Source organism: Macaca fascicularis, chromosome 2, assembly GCF_037993035.2.
Source record: "Macaca fascicularis isolate 582-1 chromosome 2, T2T-MFA8v1.1".
NCBI classification, from domain to species: Eukaryota; Metazoa; Chordata; class Mammalia; order Primates; family Cercopithecidae; genus Macaca; species Macaca fascicularis.
Genome location: NC_088376.1, coordinates 104289962 through 104315576, shown reverse-complemented (window position 1 = coordinate 104315576; position 25615 = coordinate 104289962). Strand labels below are relative to the sequence as shown.

At 39.3% G+C, this 25615-nt stretch overlaps 1 protein-coding gene and 1 pseudogene across 16 annotated transcripts in view; one reads left to right on the top strand and one right to left on the bottom strand.

Moving 5' to 3' along the window:
- The window catches only part of ULK4 (unc-51 like kinase 4), a 701729-nt gene that overhangs the window by 479099 nt on the left and 197015 nt on the right, over positions 1-25615 (top strand). For 13 of the 16 annotated variants that reach the window (XR_012431020.1, XM_074031785.1, XM_074031786.1 and 10 more), the window contains 2 exons: positions 13734-13900; positions 21387-21485. Coding sequence is in view for 15 of the 16 variants with exons in the window: in XM_074031785.1 (XP_073887886.1) it covers positions 13734-13900; positions 21387-21485 (266 nt within the window). In the remaining variant the exon portion in view is untranslated. The remainder of the gene's footprint in view (positions 1-13733; positions 13901-21386; positions 21486-25615) is intronic. The other 3 variants (XM_074031784.1, XM_065540411.2, XM_065540410.2) reach the window with 1 other exon arrangement.
- LOC102117557 (small ribosomal subunit protein eS6-like) lies at positions 1117-1943 on the bottom strand (annotated as a pseudogene).

Here is a 25615-nt window from a genome sequence, read left to right as displayed (position 1 = left end):
TTCTGATTTTATTTGTTTGAGTCATCTCTTTTTTTCCTTAAAGGTTTCTCAATTTTTATTTTTTCAAAAATACAAGTTTCAGTTTATTTTAGTATTGCTTTTCTAGTTCTATTTCTCTGTTTTCTGCTCTGATATTTTTTATTTTTCTGCTAAAATTGAGCTTAGTGTGTTTTTTTTTTTTTAGAGGCACAACATTAAGTTGTTATTTGAGACCTTTCTCTTTTGATGTAGGCACTTATTGCAATAAACTTTTTTTCTCAGAACTGTTTTTGCTGTATCCCATAAGTTTTAGAACTTTGTGTCTCCATTTTCATTTGTTTCAATTTTTTTTAAAATTCCCTTTTAATTTCTTTATTAACTCATTGGTTGTTCAGGAACGTGTTGTTTTTCATGTATTTGTCAGTTTTCCGAAATTACTCCTGTTGTTGGATTTTAGTTTAATACCATTCTAGTTGGTAAAGGTACATGTTATTATTTCAGTCTTCTTAAATTTGTGAATACTCGTGAAGACATGTCAAGACTTGTCCTCATGTGTAATCTATCCTGAAGAATGTTCCATGTGTGCTTGAGAAGATTGTATGTTTTGTTGCTGTTGGATGTTTGTTCTGCATATGTCTGTTAGTTCATTGGTCTAAAGTGTTGTTCAAGTCCAGTGTTTTCTTATTAATTTCTGTCTGGATGATTTGTCCATTGCTATAAGTGGGGTAAGTCTCATACTATTCTTGCATTGTAGTCTATCTCTCCATTTAGATCCTTTAGTATTTGCTTTATACAATTTAGGTGCTCTGATGTTGGGTGCATATATATTTACAGTTGTTATATACTCTTGTTGAATTGACCCTTTTATCATTATATAACATCTTTCTTTGTTTCTTTCTGTAGTTTTGGTTTAAAGTCTGTTTTGTTTAATATAAATAGAAGAATCCCTGCCCTCTTTTCATTTCCCTTTGCATGGAATATCTTTTTCCATTCCTTCACTTTCAGTTTGTGTGTGTCCTTAAAAGTGAGGTGAGTATCTTGTAGGTGGCTTATAGTTAGGTCTAGTTTTGTGGTCTTTTTGTTGGAGAATTTAATCCGTTTACATTCAAGGTGATTATTGATAGGTAAGGACTTCTGTTTGTTTGTTTGTTTTTTTTCTGAGTCTGATCTTATTTATTTGTTACTCAAAAAATCTTATTTCTGACTGGATTCAGACTTAGAAGTAGAAGCTCACAGACAGGAAAGTCTGCGTCTCTTTGCAGTTTGTTCCTGGCGCTTCTCCTTAGCCTCCTTCATTCTCTTGGCCAAAAGTTAGCATATTCTGCAACCTCTTCCTTGTTTTTCTTAGTACGCTGCTTCTTCAGAGCAATACACCGCTGTTTGTGCTGCAGGACATGTGGAGTAACAAGACGCTGAATCTTGGGTGCTTTGGTCCTAGGTTTCTTACCTTCTTTGTTTAAGGGCTTTCTTACAACATACTGGCGGACATCATCTTCTTTAGAGAGATAGAAAAGTTTGTGGATTCTGCTAGCTCTTTTGGGGCACAGGTGGTGAGGCACTGTAGTATCAGTCACTCCAGAAATATCCTTCTCTCCTTTTTTTTAATTTTTTTTTTACAATAACCAAGTTGAGAACACTCAGATTGGCATCCACCATGCAACCATGAACTGATTTTCTCTTTCTTTCTCCCGTTCTCCTTGGTCTGTAACAGAAATGCCCCTTACTCAGTAGCAGGCGGACATGGCCATGGGTCAAGACACCCTGCTTCATGGGGAAATCTTGTTTGTTGTTCCTACCACTGATTCAGACCACATAACCCTTCCACTCTTTACCCAGAGCGTCAGCAGCAACTTCTGTGGCCATACGCTTCTCATAAAAAGTACAAAGTTTGCGTTCATCGTCCACTTCAATGAGTTTCTGGCAGCCAGTGGCTGGGAAGGAGATGTTCAGCTTCATCTTGAAGCAGCTAAACGCCTTCGAGGTGCCACAGAAAAAAGCAGACTTCTGTTGTTTTATTATTTTATGGTTGTTTTGTTTCTTTCTTCCTCTCTTGTCTTCCTTTGCAGTTTGATGGTTTTCTATAGTGATAGGCTTTGACTCTTTTCTATTTTTGTTTTGTGTGGCTACTATACATTTTTATTTTGTGATTACCATGAGACTTACATAGAACATCTTATAACAGTCTGTTTCAAGCTGCTAACTTAACTTTGTATACAGCTTTACAATTTTATTCCCCTTCATTTTATGTTTTTGATATCAGAATTTACATCATTTTGTAATATGCATTTTTTAACAGTTTATTTTAGCTATAGTTATTATTATTAGTTTTTTTCCTTGGAACCCTCATACTAGGAGTAAAACTGCTTTACATTTCACCATTAGAGTTCTAAAGTATCCTGAATATGGCTTTATATTACTTATACCATTGAGTTTTGTGATTTTGTGTGTTTTATGTTATTAGTGGTTTTTTGTTCTAACTTAAAGAACTCCCTTTAGCCAGTCATGTAAGGCAGGCCTAGTGGTGATGAATTCCCTTAGCATTTGTTTGGGAAAGTTTTCCTTTTTCATTTTGGAAAGACAATTTTGTAGGGTAAAGTATTCTTGTTTGGCAGCATTTTTTCCTTCAGCCCTTTGAATATATCATCCCACTCTTTCCTGCCCTGCAGGAATTCTGTAAAGAAATATACTACTGACATTGTATTGGGATTCCCTTGGATGTAATGTGTTTCTTGTTGCTCTCAGCATATTTTCTTCATCTTTGATTTTTCATAATTTGATTATGTGTCCTGGTGAACTCTTCTTTTGGTTTCCTGTGATTGAAGACCTCTGTGCTTCCTCTACCTGAATGTTGGCATCTATCCCTAAATTAAAAGAGGTTTTCAGCCATTAGTTCCTTTAAAAATGCTTTCTGGTTTTCTTTCTTTCTTTTTTATTTTTTCTTGAATTCTTCTTATGCATAGGTTAGGTCTCTTCATGGTATTCCATAATCCTTATAGGCTTTTGTCACTCTTATATATTTATTTATTTGCAGCTCTGATTGGATAATTTCAGATGTTCTATCTTCAAGTTCACTGATTCTTCAGTGTAAAGGAGCCTGATGTTGAAGCTTCCTGTTTGCATTTTTCAGTTCAGTATTGTCTCTAGTATTTCTGTTTATAAAATTTGACCGTTTCTTTAGGGTCTGTTCTTGCAGCTTTGTTAGTTTCTTTTGGAGATATCATGATTTCCTGATTCTTTGTAATTCTTGTGTTCTTGCATTGGTGTTTGTGCAGTTGAGGAGATAGCCTTCTTTTTAGGCTTTTAAGGTGTTTTTCTTTTTTGGCAGGGATAGACCTTCACTATTTCGTTTAGCTTTTATTGTAGATGGGCCAGCTTTAATAGCCATGGGCAGGAAAGGAAGAGCTTGTTTTGGGCTCTCTAGATGGCTGGGCTGCTGCCTTTGCTCTCAATTTTGATGAGGCAGCTGGCTGGGCTGTTCTATCCGGTGAGACCACTGGTTGATCTCTGGCAATACAGTTGGTCCATCATTGAGCCGGGCCACAGGAGTATATTCTCTGGCCAGATAGTTTTACTATTTGAGTTCATAGTTGAACAGGGTTGCCTGAGAGGGGGCTGAGATCAGGATGCTGATTGGAATGGCTGGGAGCATCTGCTATGCTTATTAAAAATGCACAGTTGATGTTTGTCTCTCTGTCTAGGCAGGCTCTTGAGGTGAGCTTCGAAGCTTGACTGAGTGCTGTTTAAACTCCTGGGTGTGTCAGATAGAGCCTCTGCTCTTTGTAGAAATTTGCTGTGATGATTGTCTTGCTCCCTGGATGTGAGGCTTTGGGGCAAGGTATGAGGCTGGTCTTGGAGGCTAACTGTGTAGGAATTTAAGCTGGGTAGAACTTTTGATCACTTCTGGAGTGACTAGCTGAGCTTTTCAAGTTGGATGGGCTATTAGCTGGTACCACTGATTGGGCACTGCTGCTGACAGGTACACAAAGCTAACACCATATCTATGTCCTGGTTGCTTTGTACTACACCTGCTTTGTTTCTACCTAATCCCAGTTGGTCTAGTGGTAGCATTTTCCCCTGTTTTCTCCATGAGGACAGGAGTGGGCTTTCTGGAAAGTGCTACAGGATGCTAGAGAAGACGGTTGTCCATCTCTGGTTCTCTTTTCCCTCTGTAGAAACCCCAGTCCCTGGAGAATCCTCTCTTGGTGGCACTATGCTAACCTCTGGGAGGAGGAAGGGTGGTATAGTCAAAATAAGACCCTTTATCTTACCTTTTCATGTGGAAAAGGTCCATAAACCACCCAGGTGACTCAGGCTTATTCCCAGTTTTGGAGGATTTCACCAAAGTGTTCATATCTTTGGATAGTTGCTGATAGAACTTTCTGTGGAACATGGGGAAACCTAAGACTTCCTATTCTTCTACTTTGCCGACATCCAACTAGACATTCTTGACACCCATTTTCTTTTTAATTCTAGTTATTCCTTGGTATCCATTACTTTACATTGTCATGATTTCTACTCTATTATATTAGCACCTTTGCCTTCATTTCCTCTGTAAATCCTTGCCCCTGTTTGGGACTTACTCAACCCTCAGTCTTTGACTCTGTTTCTCTCTAAATTTGACTCTCCTTTGGGGAATTTTCTGTTCTCTCTGATCATCTTTTGCTTCTTTTTGTTGTTGTTGTCTTTTAGTTTTAACTGTTACCTAGTTTTTAGGACTTAATCTCCTTTGAACATTGGCACTTTGAATGCCCCTTTGTTATATCAAACTCAGCATATCTTAAAAGTTAACTTAAAATTACCCAGAAACTCACTTCCCCATTTCTTCTAGTGAGAGTATAGTGCCAGGAACAGAGCAAGTGCTCAGTAAATTTTATTAACCCAGTGAAGACAGCACATACTGCTTCATTTATCTTCCTGAAGCATTTCTCTAGTTTGTCCCAACCTGTTTTTTCTTAGCCCTGCATTTTTGAATTTAAGTATATATGCAGTAAAAGGTACGAATCTTATATTTAGTTTTGAAAAATGTATGCACTGCTATAACCAATAACCCATCAATATATAGAACATTTCTATCACCCTAGAAAGTTCCATCTTCCCCTCTCCTAGAAATAACTTCTGTTCTGACCCCAATCAAGAGAGTCAAGTTTTCTTTAGAACCTTAAATAAATGTGTTCATACAACTTATTTCATAGAATTCTTTACTTTTTGGAATCTGTCTCTCAGCATTTTTTTTTTTTTTTTTTGAGATTCATCTATGTTCTTGTAAAGTTCAGTGTTTGATTTTTTTAGCTGCTGAGTGATATTCTATCGTATGATTATATCTTAATTTGTTTAGTCTCCTGTTGATGAACACCTGGGCTATTTCTAGCTTGGGGCTTTTTTTGTTTGTTTGTGACAGAGTCGCACTCTGTCACCCAGGCTGGAGGGCAGTGGCGCAATCTCAGCTCACTAGAGCCTCTGCCTCCTGGGTTCAAACGATTCTCCTGCCTCAGCCTCCCGAGTCGCTGGGATTATAGGCATGTGCCACCACACCCAGCTAATTTTTTGTACTTTTGGTAGAGATGGGGTTTCACCATGTTGGCCAGGCTGGTCTCGAATTCCTGCCTCAAGTGATCTGCCCACCTTGGCCTCCCAAAGTGCTGGGATTACAGGTGTAAGCCACAGTGCCCCACTGTAGTTTGGGGCTGTTTTGAATAAAGCTCTAATGAATCTTTATGTGGACATATGTGTTCATTTTACTTGGATAAGTACCTTGGAGTAGGATTTCTGGATAATATGATAAATGTATATTTAAATTTATTTAAAATAAAAATGCCAACTGTTTTTTCATCAGTAATATATGTGAGCCCTGGTTGCTGCACATCATTACTAACATTTTGTGTTAGTTTTTTAGATTTTAATTATTTATATCTATGTGTGGTGATATCCCATTGTGATTTTAATTTGCGTTTCTCTGATGATAGTGATATTGAACACTTTTCATGTACTTATTGACTATTATACCTTTTGGGAACTGGCTCTTCACATATTTTACCCATTTTTAAAACTTGCATTATTTGTACTTTTATCGAGTTGTGGGAATTGTTTGTATATTCTGGATACAGGTTTTTGGACACAGACATACACATACACACACACATACATATATATACACATACATATATACACGTGGAGAAAGAGAGAGAAGAATGTTTTCTCCTGTTCTTTGGCTTCCTTATTTATTTTTTAATACTACCTTTTGATTTGTGAAAGCTTTAATTTTTAATGAAGTCTAATTTATCAATTTTTTAAAATTTTTATTATACTTTAAGTTCTAGGGTACATGTGTACAACGTGCAGGTTTGTTACATATGTATACATGTGCCATGTTGGTGTGCTGCACATATTAACTTGTCAGCATCCATCAACTCGTCATTTACATCAGGTATAACTCCCAATGCCATCCCTCCTCCCTCGCCACTCCCCACATTTGGCCCCGGTGTGTGATGTTCCCCTTCCCGTGTCCAAGTGATCTCATTGTTCAATTCCCACCTATGAGTGAGAACATGTGATGTTTGGTTTTCTGTTCTTGTGATAGTTTGCTGAGAATGATGGTTTCCAGGTGCATCATCCATGTCCTTACAAAGGACACGAACTCATCCTTTTTTATGGCTGCATAGTATTCCATGGTGTATACGTGCCAATTTTCTTAATCCAGTCTGTCACTGATGGACATTTGGGTTGATTCCAAGTCTTTGCTATTGTGAATAATGCTGCAATAAACATACGTGTGCATGTGTCTTTATAGCAGCATAATTTATAATCCTTTGGGTATATACCCAGTAACGGGATGGCTGGGTCAAATGGTATTTCTAGTTCTAGATCCTTGAGGAATCGCCATACTATTTTCCACAATGGTTGAACTGGTTTACAGTCCCACCAACAGTGTAAAAGTGTTCCTGTTTCTCCACATCCTCTCCAGCACCTGTTGTTTCCTGACTTTTTAATGATCGCCATTCTAGCTGGTGTGAGATGGTTATCTCATTGTGGTTTTGATTTGCATTTCTCTGATGGCCAGTGATGATGAGCATTTTTTCATGTGTCTGTTGGCTGTATGAATGTCTTCTTTTGAGAAATGTCTGTTCATATCCTTTGCCCACTTTTTGATGGGGTTGTTTGTTTTTTTCTTGTAAATTTGTTTGAGTTCTTTGTAGGTTCTGGATATTAGCCCTTGGTCAGATGAGTAGATTGCAAAAATTTTTTCTCATTCTGTAGGTTGCCTGTTCACTCTGATGGTAGTTTCTTTTGCTGTGCAGAAGCTCTTTAGTTTAATTAGATCCCATTTGTGAATTTTGGCTTTTGTTGCTGTTGCTTTTGGTGTTTTAGACATGAAGTCTTTGCCCATGCCTATGTCCTGAATGTTATTACCTAGGTTTTCTTCTAGGGTTTTTGTGGTATCAAGTCTAACATTTAAGTCTCTAATCCATCTTGAATTAATTTTCGTATAAGGAGTAAGGAAAGGATCCAGTTTCAGCTTTCTACTTATGGCTAGCCAATTTTCCCAGCACCATTTATTAAATAGGGAATCCTTTCCCCATTTCTTGTTTTTGTCAGGTTTGTCAAAGATCAGATGGCTGTAGATGTGTGGTATTATTTCTGAGGACTCTGTTTTGTTCCATGGGTCTATATCTCTGTTTTGGTACCAGTACCATGCTGTTTTGGTTACTGCAGCCTTGTAGTATAGTTTGAAGTCAGGTAGCGTGATGCCTCCAGCTTTGTTCTTTTCACTTAGGATTGCCTTGGCAATGTGGGGTCTTTTTTGGTTCCATATGAATTTTAAAGCAGTTTTTTTCTAATTCTGTGAAGAAAGTCATTGGTAGCTTAATGGGGATGGCATTGAATCTATAAATTACCTTGGGCAGTATGGCCATTTCCACAATATTGATTCTTCCTATCCATGAGCATGGTATGTTCTTCCATTTGTTTGTGTCCTCTTTGATTTCACTGAGCAGTGGTTTGTAGTTCTCCTTGAAGAAGTCCTTTACATCCCTTGTAAGTTGGATTCCTAGGTATTGTATTCTCTTTGAAGCTATTGTGAATGGGAGTTCATTCATGATTTGGCTCTGTTTGTCTGTTACTGGTGTATAAGAATGCTTGTGATTTTTGCACATTAATTTTGTATCCTGAGACTTTGCTGAAGTTGCTTATCAGCTTAAGGAGATTTTGGGCTGAGACGATGGGGTTTTCTAAATACACAATCATGTCATCTGCAAACAGGGACAATTTGATTTCTTCTTTTCCTAATGAATACCCTTGATTTCTTTCTCTTGCCTGATTGCCCTAGCCAGAACTTCCAACACTATGTTGAATAGGAGTGATGAGAGAGGGCATCCCCTGTCTTGTGCCAGTTTTCAAAGGGAATGCTTCCAGTTTTTGCCCATTCAGTATGATATTGGCTGTGGGTTTGTCATAAATAGCTCTTATTATTTTGAGATACATTCCATCAGCACCGAATTTATTGAGAGTTTTTAGCATGAAGGGCTGTTGAATTTTGTCAAAGGCCTTTTCTGCATCTATTGAGTTAATCATGTGGTTCTTGTCTTTGATTCTGTTTATATGCTGGATTACATTTATTTATTTACGTGTGTTGAACCAGCCTTACATCCTAGGGATGAAGCCCACTTGATCATGGTGGATAAGTTTTTGATGTGCTTCTGGATTCGGTTTGCCAGTATTTTATTGAGGATTTTTGCATCGATGTTCATCAGGAATATTCATCTAAAATTCTCTTTTTTTGTTGTGTCTCTGCCAGGCTTTGGTGTCAGGATGATGTTGGCCTCATGAAATGAGTTAGGGAGGATTCCCTCTTTTTCTATTGATTGGAATAGTTTCAGAAGGAATGGTACCAGCTCCTCCTTGTACCTCTGGTAGAATTCAGCTGTGAATCCATCTGGTCCTGGACTTTTTTTGGTTGGTAGGCTATTAATTATTGCCTGAATTTCAGAGCCTATTATTGGTTTATTCAGGGATTCAACTTTTTCCTGGTTTAATCTTGGGAGAGTGTAAATGTCCAGGAAATTATCCATTTCTTCTAGGTTTTCTAGTTTATTTGCGTAGAGGTGTTTATAGTATTCTCTGATGGTAGTTTGTATTTCTGTGGGGTCGGTGGTGATATCCCCTTTATCATTTTTAATTGCGTCGATTTGATTCTTCTCTCTCTTCTTCTTTATTAGTCTTCCTAGCAGTCTATCAATTTTGTTGATCTTTTCAAGAAACCAGCTCCTGGTTTCACTGACTTTTTGGAGGGTTTTTTGTGTCTGTATCTCCTTCAGCTCTGTTCTGATCTTAGTTATTTCTTGCCTTCTGCTAGCTTTCGAATGTGTTTGCTCTTGCTTCTCTAGTTCTTTTAATTGTGATGTTAGAGTGTCAATTTTAGATCTCTCCTGCTTTGTCTTGTGGGCATTCAGTGCTATAAATTTCTCTCTACACACTGCTTTAAATGTGTCCCAGAGATTCTGGTATGTTGTATCTTTGTTCTCATTGGTTTCAAAGAACATCTTTATTTCTGCCTTCATTTCGTTATGTACCCAGTAGTCATTCAGGAGCAGATTGTTCAGTTTCCATGTAGTTGAATGGTTTTGATTGAGTTTTCTTAGTCCTGAGTTCTAGTTTGATTGTACTGTGGTCTGACAGATAGTTTGTTATAATTTCTGTTCTTTTACATTTACTGAGAAGTGCTTTACTTCCAACTATGTGGTCAATTTTGGAATAAGTGTGATGTGGTGCTGAGAAGAATGTATATTCTGTTGATTTGGGGTGGAGAGTTCTGTAGATGTCTCTTAGGTCCGCTTGGTGCAGAATTGAGTTCAATTCCTGGATATCCTTGTTACCTTTCTGTCTCGTTGATCTGTCTAATGTTGACAGTGGGGTGTTCAAGTCTCCCATTATTATTTTATGGGAGTCTAAGTCTCTTTGTAAGTCTCTAAGGACTTGCTTTATGAATCTGGGTGCTCTTGTACTGGGTGCATATATATTTAGGATCGTTAGCTCTTCCTGTTGAATTAATCCCTTTACCTTTATGTAATGGCCTTCTTTGTGTCTTTTGATCTTTAATGGTTTAAAGTGTGTTTTATCAGAGACTAGGATTGCAACCACTGCTTTTTTTTTGCTTTCCATTTGCTTGGTAGATCTTCCTCCATCCCTTTATTTTGAGCCTATGTGTGTCTCTGCATGTGAGATGGATCTCCTGAATACAGCAAACTGATGGGTCTTGACTCTTTATCCAATTTGCCAGTCTGTATCTAATTTATCAATTTTTTAAAGACCGGGTATTTTGGGATCCTCAGAAATCTTGCCTATCCCCTAGCTGCAAAATCTTCTCTTACATTTTCTCCTAGAGCCTTTATAATTTTAGCTTGTATGTTTAGATCTATCATTCATCTGAAATTAGGTTTTGTATATTGTGTAAGGTAATGGTCAAGGATCTCTCTTTTTCCCCCCGTTTGGATACTTAGCTTTTCCTTACCCTTTTGTTGAAAAGGATTTTTTTCTGAAGAATTCCTTGTTGAAATTCATTTGACCATGTAATTGTGGGTCTGTTTCTGGACTCTGGCATTAGAAATATCTGCATGAACTCTTTTTTCTTAAAGAGATAGATACTTCCTATCTCTGTTTACTGAATCAGTGACTCAGTAGCAATGAACACCCCGAGTGCTCAGACCATGGTCTCTAAGTACAAATTATCATTGAACGAAACCAGGGCTCCTTGTAGAAGCATCTAATGCGCAGTCAGAGGCAGGAATTCTATAATATGAACTCAGGGCACATTATTATAGCAGAAGCAAGGATACTTTCAAAGAGCTTTTCATAGCCAAAGGTAGAACATATTGAGCATACAAATGAATAGTGACTGAAATCAATTAAAACCCATAATATATATTATTTGAAAATTCAGTATATTCACAATAATGCTGCAAAATGAATGCATTAGTAACTTTTTGTAGTTTCTGTCTTCCTCTACCTTTCCCACTTCACACCTTGTTTATCTTTTGTAGTTGCTAACACTCCAAAATCATTGTTCTGAAAGTGGCAAATGACAGGAAAGAATAAACATTTATCTTGCCTTTCCTTTTCAAAATAAGAACCCTTGAATCCATGGATCAGTTTTAGCATCACTAAGACAAATGGTGTATCTTTCCGAATAAGATGCAACAGGAAATCCAAAGAACCCAGCCCCAGGTATTATTGCCATAGGAATTGAACCTGAATTAAATCAAGTCTCTAGGTGCAATTACCAATTTACAGGACATGTAGGGATATAGGAACAATTCCATGAGAAAATCTACAAGAAAACTGTTCTAATTTATCTGACAAATAAGTGGCATAAAAAATTGTAAGTAGAGGAAGGACTTTTAGACATTAAAGGAGACTTAAGGTCCATGACCAAATGGAATTTGTGGAGCTGCTTTGCATCCTGATTCATAGAAACTAATTGTAAAAGATAGTTTAGAGACAGTTGAGGAGTATATTAAAAATACATTACTTTTATAAGTGGCAATGGTATTATAGTTAAAAACAAGTCTTTATCTGTTATAGTATACAGAAGTATTTACAGGAGAAATAAGATTTTTTCTGGTATTTGCTTTAAAATGCTTTTGAAAAGACAGATAAAATAGACACAATATTGATATTGTTGAAAAGGGTGATGAAGGTTCATTTTGCTGAACTGTCTCATGACTTTGTTTTCATAATAAAAAATTTAAACATGAAAAACATGCATTTTGACCCTGAAGTGAAAGTTCTGGCTATGAAGAACACTGAAAATATGCCTGAGATCAGCTTCTTAAAATCATATTAATGGGTTTTGCTGGCGTTATCGCTGTTGTGAAGAAATATTTTTATCTCATACTTCATTTCTAATCTTATCTGAGAACCTTCCCTTGGGAGCTGATGACTTCAGTGTGTAAAATCAGAGCTTGGCATTTGTTGCCTCTTTTTTACACAGTAGACTGGAAATACTTTCTGTCCCAGCAGGCATTTGATTGCATTCATTCTTTGCACTCCTTCCTTGAAGACTGAATGAAGATCAAGAAGAATATTGATGCCCACTTGCTGTTTACTCTGAAGTAAGCAGTATGTAGATGGGTGCTCTGGGGCCCACCTCTGCCTCCTAAAGAACCGTATCCTTCTTTGTGGCTCACAGAGCTGGACTCCACCAGTACTCACCCCTTTTACCTTTGACCGTCTATGTAACATGTCACAAAGTCATCAGGAACTCCCAAATGAAAAACCTGTTCTCTTGCAGTGTATATTTACCAAATACTGTGTTTTCAAGCCCTGCTAGTCTGTTTACAGCTCACAGATGCCACGTGCTGATTCATGGCCTGTACATGGATGATGCATTGTAACTCTAAGGGGAATGTCTCCTGGTGCAGTGCACATGCTGTAATAATTGCTTTTCTGCAGTATGTATCATTGATGATATGGGTTATCAGACCTTGTCATTTGATAAGGAAATTCTGACAGTAATTCATTCTACTTTCAAGTGTGTTTATTTTCAGCCTTGAAACTCAGTTTTGTTTTTGTTTTTATAAGCGTCTTAGCAGTTGTGTGAGACTTATACCTTTTTTTTTTTTTTTTTTTTGCCACAGGAGGTATAACTTTGAATGATGCGTCTATCATTCTATGTCACTGCCTTTAGTGACAAAATTAGTTCACTTTTGTAATCTGATAATTTTGTGATAATTTTGCATTTGTCAGGAAGACTGTATTGTTTTGCTGGAAGTGACAAGGTGCACTGTATGGAAGAGATGCCAAAACTTATATGGTTATGCTTAGTTGAGTTTCCATTCAGTTGATCATCTGGATTAGGGACAAGTAGATTGCAGGTCCAATAAAATATAGCTTTTAATACACATCAAACTTCCTTGCCATGCTTTTCCCCCATCTGTGTGTGTAAAATATTTATCTTAGAATGTTCACTTTTTTTTTTAAGAACATCTGAATTTATGCTCTACTAGTCCCAAATTTCTCATTCATCATTTAGGTTTATAACATTATTTCATGTTATAATTTCACTTTTGTTGTATTTCATTTTTGTGAATTCAAAGGGTAACACTATATAATAGAATAAAACTGTCAATTTAAATGTAAACAATAACACCCCAAAATGTGAAAATGTATTTATTGTAACAGACTGTATCAAACTAAACATCAGTAAAGAGCAACCACACTGTTAATGTGAGGTTTGCAGAGACAAAGGGATGGCGCCTGGTAATTTCTAAATTTCAAATTTCTTATAATTAATCTTACATTTTTGGACTGCATTATTGAAACCACCCAGTTGCTAGACAGACCAGACCACTGGGTCCACTGTGGCCCTTGATCATGCACTAAAGAAAACTGCCTTCAAACAAGAATCTGGGGACAGTTGCTTTCCTTCAGTGTCAGGGAGTCCTCAGACCCTGTGAAGCCTGCCTATGTAGGATGGTGTTTCTCAAGCTGTGGATTGGAACCTTTGCATCAAAATCACTTGGGGAACTTCTTTAACAAGTATTTTCCTAAGCCCCATCCCTGACTCCTTAGCAGACTCTCTGGGAGTAAGGCCTGGAAACCTGCATTTTAAACAACTTTCCTTAGTGAGTCTGATAAGAGTACAGTTTAAGTATTGCGTAGGGTTTATGCAACATCGAGCCAGAATGCCTTTCTTTTTGGTTCATATGACACATTTGTGTACTTAATGATGAGGTTTTTTTCTTTTCCTTTTTTGCCCTCAGGACTTGTCAGTCACATCTGTAACCTGCTCACTGAAACTGCCACACTGTGCTTGGATGTGGATAGTAAAAACAACAATGAAATGGCAGCTGCACTGCTCTTTTCCCTGCTTGATATTTTGCACAGTATGCTGACCTATACCTCCGGTATTGTACGGCTGGCTTTGCAGGTAGAGGATCTGTTTTCCTGTGTCTTGAGCAGCCCTACTCCATTTCATGCTTCCCTTTCATTCTCTTCTTTCTTATCTTCCTCTATTGTGTCTTTACTTATTTAAAAGAACGTGTCATTCTATAGAGAGTGTCTTCCGAAGAGTCATCTTTGGGTGACCAATGTCAAGAACAGAGAATTTGATCAAAATCTTCAGGGAAAGAAGGAGAGGCCTACTACTAAGCAAAGACTTAGCAAGCATTAGCTGGGAAACCACTCCTGACCAAGGAGAGCATTTGCCTTAGGCACAATCCTATTTTGGCCAAGTAGTTTGCAGCCTTTCATGTACTGAGGTGGCTCTCCAGTTCCCCCTTAGCAGGATAGGTCAACTTTCTAGGAATAATGGATTGAGGGTTTGTGTATATACACATGCATATGTGTGTTTGTAGACACATATATATACATATGTAACTCATAAGCTCAACTTGCTTTCCCTTCTGACTGATACCATGGGCTTGTGAGATGGTTTTGAGGAATAGAGGTGTATTCAGTGGCTATGGAAAAAGCCAATTAGCCATAAACTGTAACCTGTATTTACTTAGCATCATACTGTAAGGCAGGAAGGAGATGTGGTTTTATAGAGTACTTTCCATTTCTGTTTTATTTAATGCTCTAGCCAATGGAGTCAGCTGATATTTAGATCAAGTGACAGGGCCAATGTGAATTTATTGTTACATTTAAAATCCTGATACAATTGCAAAAGATGTATATCAAATGGTAGCATACAAGCTTGGATAGACGCAGAAGCTAAAGTTGAAACCAAACTGTTTTGATACCTTGCCAAAGTCACAGTAGCAGAGCCAAGGATGAATCCCTAGACCCCAGGATAGCCTCTGTTATTCATCATTATGATAAATGGTATCTTTTATCCACAGTTAAGCTGGTCAAGTATTTAGCTTGTCTAATGTGATTTAATAAATCCAAGATCCCCTCAACAAATATTATTAGTTACTAAGTATTTAACCCAAACTGTAAAGCCAGTAGATTAATTAAAAAGCCATGGCCTTTGAATTACCTAGCTGCTTTTATTAGCTCATTTATAAGAACTCCAAATTAACAGTAAATAATTGTTACATACTTAAATAATCCCTAATTGTGTATTTCTCCTATCTTTTCCTCTCTGTTCTAGTAAGTTTCTCTTCAGAGAATATGGTTTCTTATTTCAGTTTCCATAGTGGTAGTTTTTTGTAATTCTTTGAGATGTAGTTGATAGTTACTCTTACAGGATATTTTGATGATAATCTGTAAAAGATTTTCTTGTAAATTATAGACGAAAAAAAAGGATCAGAAGTTAAAAATCTTCAGAACAATAGAAGTTCTGTTGTTTACTATAAGCGATTAGGTAGATATGCAGGGATGTTTTAAAAGGAAACTCCTTAATACAAAATATTTTTGAATTTTCTATTTCCAATTTGCTAGTTTCCCAGTAGATCACTGCTTTTTATTGTTTTCATAGTCTTCAACACCACTGTACATTTTACTGCTATCATCTTTCTAAATCATCCCTCATAATATCTGCCATGTATTGCTTTTGGCCTTGACCACTGACTTTGATCTCCATGACACCTGGTGTCAATATGAAGGAGGAGTCGTCCTTGAGGCTGAATTAGGTGAAAGAGTTGAGAAAAGAAATGGAATGTGAATCAAAGACATATCTGCCTTGAAACACTGAGCCATAAGTACTTTCCAAAACCCTAAGTCACCCCTTCCATTTATAGACATACTTCTCACACTGGAGATTCTTCTGCACTTGAAACCTATGTCTACTTCTAATAGGAGCTTCTTTAAAGTAGAAGAATTGAGAGAGGCCAGTGTTTAAAATTATAATGATGCTTAGATTCACAAAAGCATTTTTCCAGGGAGGAGAGTGGTATGATGCAAGTATGTGTATGGGGGAGCAAAGGCAGGCATGTGTCAGAATCTCCATCAGAAGTTCAGTCCCTACCCACTACCTTCCCCGTGATTTAGAACTGGTCCCTGTTCACCTCTGAATGTTATGTGTGAAAGATTATGGAGACAGAGACAAAGTGCCTGAGACTCACTGGTGTGGTGGGGACATGTGGGTCATGCAGGTTGGAATGCCTTAGATTCAAATCCCAGACATACCACCACCTGTATGACCTCGGGCAAGTTACTGCACCTGAGTATCAGGTTCCTCATCTGGAAGGTAGGTGTGATCACCACTCTGCTGGGTGGTTGTGAGACTTCAATGGGAGAATAAAATATATGTAATTATATATAGATGTAAAGTGGCATACATATACCTGGCCCAGTGAAGGTGACCAATAAGTGGTTACTGTATCATGAACAGCAACAAGAAGAAAGGTTCTTCCTTTCTTGTTTACAGGGGGCCTCCTGTGGGCCATGACTTTCTCATTTCTACATCCTGGTGCATGGAAGAGCACTCAGTTCATATTTACAGACTAACTCCTAGCAGGCTTATGAGTTATTTTGTACTTATGAGCCTAGCATAGGGCTAGGCACCTGTAATTTCAGCGGGAATCTAGGGAGAAAGGGTGTTAGCTCTCAGGAAGTTTACAGGTTAATAGAGAAGACTGTCAACATACAAATAATGAAGCAAGTCTTCATCTTATTGCAAGTGTGAAAATGCAGCCATTGAAAGGTATTACATGCTGCAGAATGAATAATGAGGCAGGGGACCAAGCCCAATTTTGAGATTAGGGAGGGCTTTTCTAGGGAAGACAAATATTTATTATTCTAATTCAGGTCACCTGACTTTCCATTCTGGGCCTTGTTGATCCTTTCTGAGGTGGTATGGGGAAGCTTTTTACATCATCCTCCTGATAGTAGGACCATTAAACTGCTGTTGATTTGCAGATACATCAGTATTGTTGAAAGACCGTAACGTGGCTACTGAGTCTTTCTTATTCTCACATACACATAAAGGCTATCCGTGATTGGGGGCTATTTTGGGGGCTGTCTATTTTTAGCATCTCTTATAATTATCCAATCTGATTCCTTCATGGCCTTCCCCTTGTTGGCCTTCACCATGAGCTACCCTCTGCCTGGTTGTTGAATGCGGGTGAGATTTTTCTGTCATAGCTCATAGTCCTGATAGTTTCTCCCTTCCTTTGAAAACTTCAGTGACACCTCATTATCTATAACTTTCCAACTCCTTGCCAAGACATTCAAAGGCTTATACAATCGAGCCCCAGGGTACCTTCCCAGCCCATCTGCCTGACCTCCATGCTGCCCATACCCCAACCAGACAGTTAGTTGCACTGCCATCTTGTAAATGGATGCTGTGCTTTGTCACTCCTGTGCCTTTCCTCATGAAATTTCCACATGTGAAATATCTACACTCCATATGACTCCTAGTAGACCCCGTCCCCACCATCCAAGTGATGAAGTCAGTTGTGACATTATCCTACTTCCCTCCTTCACCCAAACTTTATTTCTACCTCTATTATAGCAGTTTTCATATTCTGCCTTAGCACAGTTATTTGGAACTTGTCATCTTTGTAGTTAAACCATGAGATCCTAGAGAATAGGGACTGAATCATATTCATCTTTGCATTGCGGACGTGCAACGTGATGGTATTTCGGGAGCACAGTAAGTGTTGAATTGAATTGATCGGAGCCACACCATTGATAGTTATGCTCCACTGTGTGCTAAAACCTGCTGGAGATATAAAGACAGGAACTGGGTTGGGCATGGTGACTCATGCTTATAATTCCAGCCCTTTGGGAGAGGCCCAGGTGGGCAGATCACATGAGGTCAGGAGTTCAAGACTAGCCCAGCCAACATGGTGAAACCTCGTCTCTACTAAAAATAAAAAAATAAAAAAATAAATTAGCCAAGCGTGGTGGCATACACCTGTAGTCCTAGCTACTCGGGAGACTGAAGCAGGAGAATCACTTGATGAACCTGGGAGGCGGAGATTTCAGTGAACTGAGATCATGCCACTGCACTCCAGCCTGGGTGACAGAGCGAGACTCCATCTCAAAAAATAAAAATAAAGGCTGGGCGTGATGGCTGACACCTGTAATCCCAGCACTGTGGGAGTCTGAGGCAGGCAGATCATGAGGTCCGAAGTTTGAGAACAGCCTGGCCAATATGGTGAAACCCCATCTCTACTAAAAATGCAAACATTAGCCCGGTGTGCTGGTGGGGACCCGTAATCCCAGCTATGTGGGAGACTGAGGCACGAGAATTGCTTGAACCCAGGGGGCAGAGGTTGCAGTAAGCCGAGATTGTGCCACTGCACTCCAGCCTGGACGACAGAGCAGGACTCCATCTCAAAAAAATAAATAAAATAAGACAGGAACTACTTGAGGAATTAACTGTCTCTTGTTCTTTATAGATGCCTTACCTCTGTGTATATTTAGCAGACCTCTATTGATTATCTACTTCTGTGTGCTAGATCCGTGTAGCAATGCTAGATGTAAGAGAATTGTATTATACATGGCCTTTTTTTTTTTTTTGATGCTGGGAAGCTGTCTTCTGTTATCTCATTTTAGGTAATGCTGTATTGCTATTTAATGTTAAATATGACTCAGAAATTGACAGGCCACCCGCCTTGGCCTCCCAAAGTGCTGGAATTGCAAGCATGAGCCACCACACCCAGCCCAGTTCCTGTCTTATATCTCCAGCAGGTTTTAGCACACAGTGGAGCATAACTGTCAGTGGTGTGGCTCGGATCAATTTGACACTCACTGTGCTCCCCAAACACCGTCATGTTGCACGTTCGCGATGCAAAGGTGAATATGATTCAGTCCCCACCCTCTAGGATCTCACAGTTTAACTAAAAGGATGACAAGTTTCAAAGGAATGTCCACTTCTTCAGTTTGATATGTTTAAGGCTACTAAATGTATACTTCTACCTAAAGTTCTTCTTTGAAGTCAATATTCATATACCTAGCAGCTTGCTCAATATGACCACTAGAATTCCCCATAGACCAAAGCCAAACTCAAGATCTACCCCCCAAATCCATTTCCCTGCCAGCAAGCCCTGCCCCACTCACCCTGCCATGCAAACCAGAAACCTGGGAGGCATTCTTGAAATTTCCCTCTTTTTTATATCCCACATCTAATCTGTCACCAAATCATGTAGATTTTACCATACATATCCAACCCATCCAATTGCCTCTCTCAAACCCTGTTGCTACCACCCTCGCCCAGGCTAGCTTCCTCTCTTGCCTGGGCTATAACAGCTAGGGGATTGCTAGGAGTGGGGTAAGTTCACACACAGCAATGACAAAAGGGAGTGAGTTCTGGAAAGGGGTCAGTGGGACCAGAGGCAAAATCAGAGGACCTGGATGGAACAGACAGTCACGATGTGGTGACAGGGACACCAGCCCTGTACAGGATGCACACAAAGGGTGGGAAATCCAGGAGTTGGGAGGCCGACATGAGGGAGTGTGATGTTGTGGAATTGGAGAGAGGCTGAGAGACAAGACGGGCCTAGGCCTTTGCATTTGATTCTGGGGGCTTCAGTGTTTATGGCTGCATCCAGGCAGATGTCCTTTTGTTGCACAGAGCTTCCTTTGTGGGCCAGTACTCTTGTGGGGAGAGTGGAATTTCTAATGTCTTTCTTTTGTGCCACCTCTCTGTTGTGCAAAGCTGTAGCATTCTCTTTCTTCTGGAACTCTTGGCAACTTTGCAAGGAGGTGGCCACATGAATACCGGTAGGCTGGATCGATGTTTCTTGGCGACTATGACGTGTGACTATGTAGATCTTGGAGGATCTGGAGGACTGGGACGTCCTGGTGGAAAAAGTCCCACAGTGTTTCTTGTGCTGTGGCCCCATTTGCTTGCTTGTATGTGTTTGGAAAGGAGGCACCAGACCCCTCACTGCTGCCTCATTGCTGATTTGCAAGACTGCCTTATCTCTCCCAGGAGGAAATCAATCTGCTCTAAGGGGTAATGTGGTAATATTCCATGTCAGATAGTGTTTCAGAGGGCAAGGGATCAACGGCCAAGATTCGGAAAGGTTCGGGCCTCTTGGATAGTGCTGCACATTTGTTTCCTGAAAGGAAATTCTCCGCTTCTGATAAAGTCAGTCAGGGAAGTGAGAGGCAAGCTCCAAGCTAATGATGACCCTTGTTCTCCTCACCTGTTGAGATGTGCAGGTTGTTAAAAGACAGGTGTCCGATTTTCAGTCAAGTTCTTCTGAACCAAAGAAAACAGGCAACTGAAATTCCGTCCATAGGCCAGAAGTGCAGAAGGAAACGAGGCATTTATGAGAAGGGCCCTGGAGTCCAGGTTAATGACTCAAGGCAGGGCAGCCTCTGGCCTGCTCTGTAGGCTCTGGCAAAGGTCATTATTGAAAAGTGGTTTTGTTTCTTCTGAGTAAAAGTGAAAACAGAGAGGAAGAGTGTATACGTATTATAGCAAATGCAAAAAATAATCCGTACCATTTTTCAATATAAAATTATTCATCTCTGTGATAGAAGTCTCCTTTGGAACTAGACAATTCTATAAAACCCCTGGGAGAAGACACACAATGTAAAAACCACTCACTCGTTTATTTTCATTGCCATTTAAGTCTACACATTCACAGGAATGTAGACCTGTATTTGAAGCCTATTCATGCAGTGATATGTTGGACAAATATTCTAGATGTTATTTGAGCACATGTATGCAATATAGAGAAGGAAAGCACAGCAGAATGCACTTGGTATGTATCATAATGTGCATAAATATGCTCAGAGGAGATTAGCATTTGTGACTTGGAGTCAGCCTGGGTTTGGTCCTCTGGCTTTGTCATCCATTGTCTGTGAGATGTTAGACAAACGACCCAGCTTCTCTAAAGTTCAGTTTTCTTCAGCACCTGGTCTCAGGATGGTTAAGATAAAGCACTTTTGGCTGCGCACGGTAGTTCACATCTGTAATGCCAGCATTTTGGGAGGCTGTGATGGGTGGATCATGTAAAGTCAGGAGTTAGAGACCAGCCTGGCCAACATGACAAAACCCCGTCTCTACTAAAAATACAAAAACTAGCGAGGCATGGTAGAAAGAGCCTGTAATCTTAGCTACTTGGGAGGCTGAGTCAGGAGAATCGCTTGAACCCAGGAGGCAGGGGTTGCAGTGAGCTGAGACCGTGCCACTGCACTGCAGCCTGGGTGACAGAGCGAGACTCCATCTAAAAAAAAAAAAAAAAAAAAGATTAAGTCATTCCCCACTGCAATGTATGGGACATCACCATTATTCCTCGAGCAGCAGCAACCATTGTAATTGCTTTATCTATGTGCTGTACAGAGGTCAGCCTCTGTAGCCTGAGCTGGTGGCAGTGGCAATAGCTACACTCCTTGTGTCATAACAAAGCATAGTATCTCTTCTGGGGCCTCCATCTATTCCATCCTTGGGAACCGAGGTAGAATGCTTCCCCAGCCCCTTGTGTCTGCCAGACAGAGTGGTCCTGTTTCCTTTAGCCAAGCTGAGTAATCACCGAGACTGTCTTTCATTTCTCTTCTCCCTGTTCCAGGCCCAGAAGTCTGGCTCAGGAGAGGACACTCAGGCTGCAGAAGACCTGCTGCTGCTCGGCAAACCTTTGACAGACCTGATGAGCCTGCTCGTTCCGCTGGTAAGAGCTCACCCGTATGTCTTTTGGAGCATTACTGAAGTTGAAGTAATTGTATTTGAATTTCATGATCCCTTGAGTTTCTGTGTTATTTTCATTCCCTTCAAAACTAGAGCCAAAAGAACTTTCAGAAGATTATTTGGCCTGGAAAACTAAATCTCTACTTTATTTTAAAACCAGGTGGCTTATTTGTTTAAATAGATGTTTAGGTAAGGCAAAATCTCAAAAATCTCAAATCTAATTACTTTCTTAATGAATGTGAGGTAAAAAATTCAACAAATGAATTCTAAGAAGAAAGAAGAAATTGCTATGGGAATCAATTTCTTTTCAAAAAGATATTTTAGAGTTTGACTTGGCATGCAGGACTCCCCCAGAAATGCAAAAGCACAGACACAGACCTAGGGCACACCCCCTCAATCTCAATAGAAATGGAATGAAATAAGCAAAATTAAATAAAAACAGGTAAGACTATACAAGACCATTGAATATACAAAAAGAGCTCAACAGAAATTCAGAGTTTGGACGTATTAAACAGTTTTAGCCTAGCACTTTGGGAAACCGAGGTGAGTGAATCATTTGAGTCGGTCCAACCTGGCCAATATGGTGAAACCCCGTCTCTACTAAAAATAAAAAAAAATTAGTCCAGCGTGGTGGTGCACACCTGTAATTCCAGCTACTCGGGAGACTGAGACAGGAGAATCACTTGAAACTGGGAGGCAGAGGTTGCAGTGAGCCAAAATGATGCCACTTCACTCTAGCCTGGGTGAAAAAGCAAGACTCCATCTCAAAAAATAAAAAATTTAAAGAACTGTTTTAAACATATAATTTCACTGCCTACAAAACTTCCCAGTCTTTTAAAATCAAATTATTGTTCCTAATTAATTTTAACTTTATATTTTTGCCAATTCTATCATCTTTAAAAATTTTTTTTCATTTTTTTTTTTTTGAGACAAAGTCTCGCTCTCTTGCCCAGGCTGGAGTGAGGTGGCATGATCTCAGCTCACTGCAACCTCCACCTACCAGGTTCAAGCAATTCTCCTGCCTCAGTCTCCCAAGCAGCTGGGATTACAGGCACCCACCACCATGCCTGGCTAATTTTTGTATTTTTAGTAGAGACGGGGTTTCACCATGTTGTCCAGGCCGGTCTCAAATTCCTGATTTCAAGTGATCTGCCCGCCTTGGTCTCCCAAAGTGCTGGGATTACAGGTGTGAGCCACCACGCCCAGCCTAATTTTATCATCTTTCTAGTTAAGAACATCTAGTTGCCCTTTCTTAAATGGAATTTTTCTATGATATCCATGTTCCATGGAATTGTAAGTTAGGAACGACATGGAAGATGAAATATGAGAAATAAAGTGGAGTGAACAATAACAGTAATAATGCAAGACAGTATTGCATGCAGAGTTCATGGGCATGCGCTCAGCTTAGCTCTGCCACTTACCAGCTGTGTGACTTTGGACAAATATTAGGTAACAATATTTGTTACTTAATTTATTGATGCCACAGTTTCTTCATCTATAAAATGAAGTTAGTAATGCTAATGAGATCATGAAATTATTTTGAGGATTAAATGAACAGTACCTGGCATATAGTATATGCTCAACAAATATAGCTATATAAAAATTGATACAGGCCAGGTGTGATGGCTTATGCCTGTAATCTTGGCACTTTGGGAGGTCAAGATGGGAGAATCAACTGGGTCCTGGTATTTGAGACTAGCCTAGGCAACATAGCAGGACTCCGTCTCTATAAAAATGTTTAAAATTTGGCCAGGTGTGGTGGTGCACACCTGTAGTTCTAGCTACTTGGGAGGCTGAGGCTTGAGGATTGCTTGAGCCCAGGAGTGTGAGGCCACAGCCAGCAATGATGACACCACTGCACTGTAGCCTGGGCAAAAGAGTGAAACAGTGAGACCCTGTCTCAAAAAAAAATTAAATTAAATTAAATTAAATTTTAAAAAATTTAAAAAATACACAATTTCACCACTGTTAACCAGTGTTGACAATGAGCTGGATTCTATTAGTGCTTTACCTTTGATCTTATTTAGCCCTTCTTTCCTTATGACATAGGCCCATCTTTACCTTCCCAATAAGTACCCCAAAAGTTAGAAAGGATAAAAATACAAGAGAGCTTGGTGTCTGAACTCAATGTCTACATTTTCCCTACCACCATTTTCCTTGGCCTCTGGATTAACTGCAAACACGTTAAACTCTTAACTTTATTCCATATTCGGGAATAGTCTCACTGAAATACAATGTTTTGATTCAAAAGCCATTCTGTTTTGGCAGTTTTTAGGTTTTGGAGGTCTTCATGAATGGAAGATATTCCTAGCTCAAACGTGGAGTCATTTCCAGATGCATTTTTCATAGTTTAAGATGTTCTGAATGGAGGCTACTTTTTGCCTTTTTATCCCAAGGATGATGGCCTTTTTGTCCATTTGTGACAAACACATAAATGGACAAAAATGCTTGTAGACTTCACAAAGCATTTTTGTTTAGGAAGCACAAAATATTTTACACTTCTATTTTATGTAGTTATATCTAATTAGCAGAGTTAATTAGGAAATAGAAATGATTATGTCTTCAAAATACGAGGAACACCAACACAGAATGGCTCTGATGAACCTGGGTTTGCTTATATTCCTTGTAACAGCTGCCCTGATGACACTGTTTAATTGCTGGGTTTGAGTGATTGGATTTAACTCTCAGTAGAAAGAGAGTAGATACTCCCATCTCCTCTCCTGGAGGAATCGGCCTCTTTCAGAATTGTTTGTTGAACAGGTGTCTATTCCAGATAATCTAACAACCCAAATACTGTAGGCCATAATGAAGAATCCCTGGATGGAGCAGTAGTTGAAACTTGAAATGCAGACTTAATTATCTACCCTGGAGTGGCCTAGGTGCTGCCTGGGGAGCTTTCTGGAGGTTCTGAAGTAGATGAAGAGCAGAGAACCCGGAACTTGGAACAGATAGGTGGCTCTCTGTAGGCCACAGAGGTCTGTTAAATAGGGCAGTATGTATCTACCAAGTTCAAAATCAGAAGGTTCCCCAGAAGGCTGACTTTCGGAATTCCAGTAATCAGGGAGGAAGGTGAGTATAGAACATAAAATGTGAAGGTTTTTGTTGGTATTTGAGGATTTTGCATTTAAATATTTATTAGCATGCTTTATGTATTCTTCTCTCACTATTCTTCTTCTGCTTTTTATAAAATTTAAACACAAGAGGGTACCACCTTGGGCTCTATATTGAGGCTGACACCTTCCCTTTTTATTTTTAATTCCTTGATATTACATTGAATCACATAAAATTGCCAATATCCGACCATTTGGGGCCTACAAAAGTAGCAGTTTCATTTGATTCAACCTTATATTAGGAATATGACAATTTATTGGTCTGTATAGTTCCTGATATTCATATAGCACTTTTTTTGTACGTGGTACTATCCCCTAATTACTTGAATTGGAATATTGTACGATTCTGGCCAGAGGTTACCAGGAGCTGTGGATTTTGAGTCAGAAATCCAAGAGTGAATGTCTGGCTCTGCTGCTGCCCAGCTGTGTGATCTTGGATGGGGCACTCTTTGTCTCTGAGCCTGAGGATTAAATGAGATGATACCTGGGAGAAATGATCAAGTGTCATTTCTCGAAAATTTCCCCTTTGATCACATATTATATCTGATTTTTAACCTTATCCTCTGCTTGCTGTGATTTGTTGGAATAGTCTCTTCCGCCCTCATAAAGTGCTCCTTTTGTCTCTCTCACCCAGCAAACCTCTGATGCTACCCCTCTGCTCAGTTTAGGATTCTTTATAAGATGATTCTTGGAACCTTCTTTATAGACATCCTCCCTTGTGTTTGGAAGTTCCTCCCAAAGGCCCCCTCTTGTTCCCTGTTTTTTTTCCAGATCGTCCTCTGGTTTCTTACCTTAAATATTTACATATATAAAAGCAGAGGGTCCAGTTTCCTTGAATACTACCCACTGCTTTGAGGTCTTCCCGCCTTTCTCCTGGAGTTCTACTGGAGCTGCAGCTTTTGCTGTCCTGCTTAGAGCCCTGCAGCCCGATGGTGATGCCACCCAGTGTTCAGGGCAGGTGATTACCCAAGGAATAAAATTGTCCTCTGAGAGGTTTTTCCCA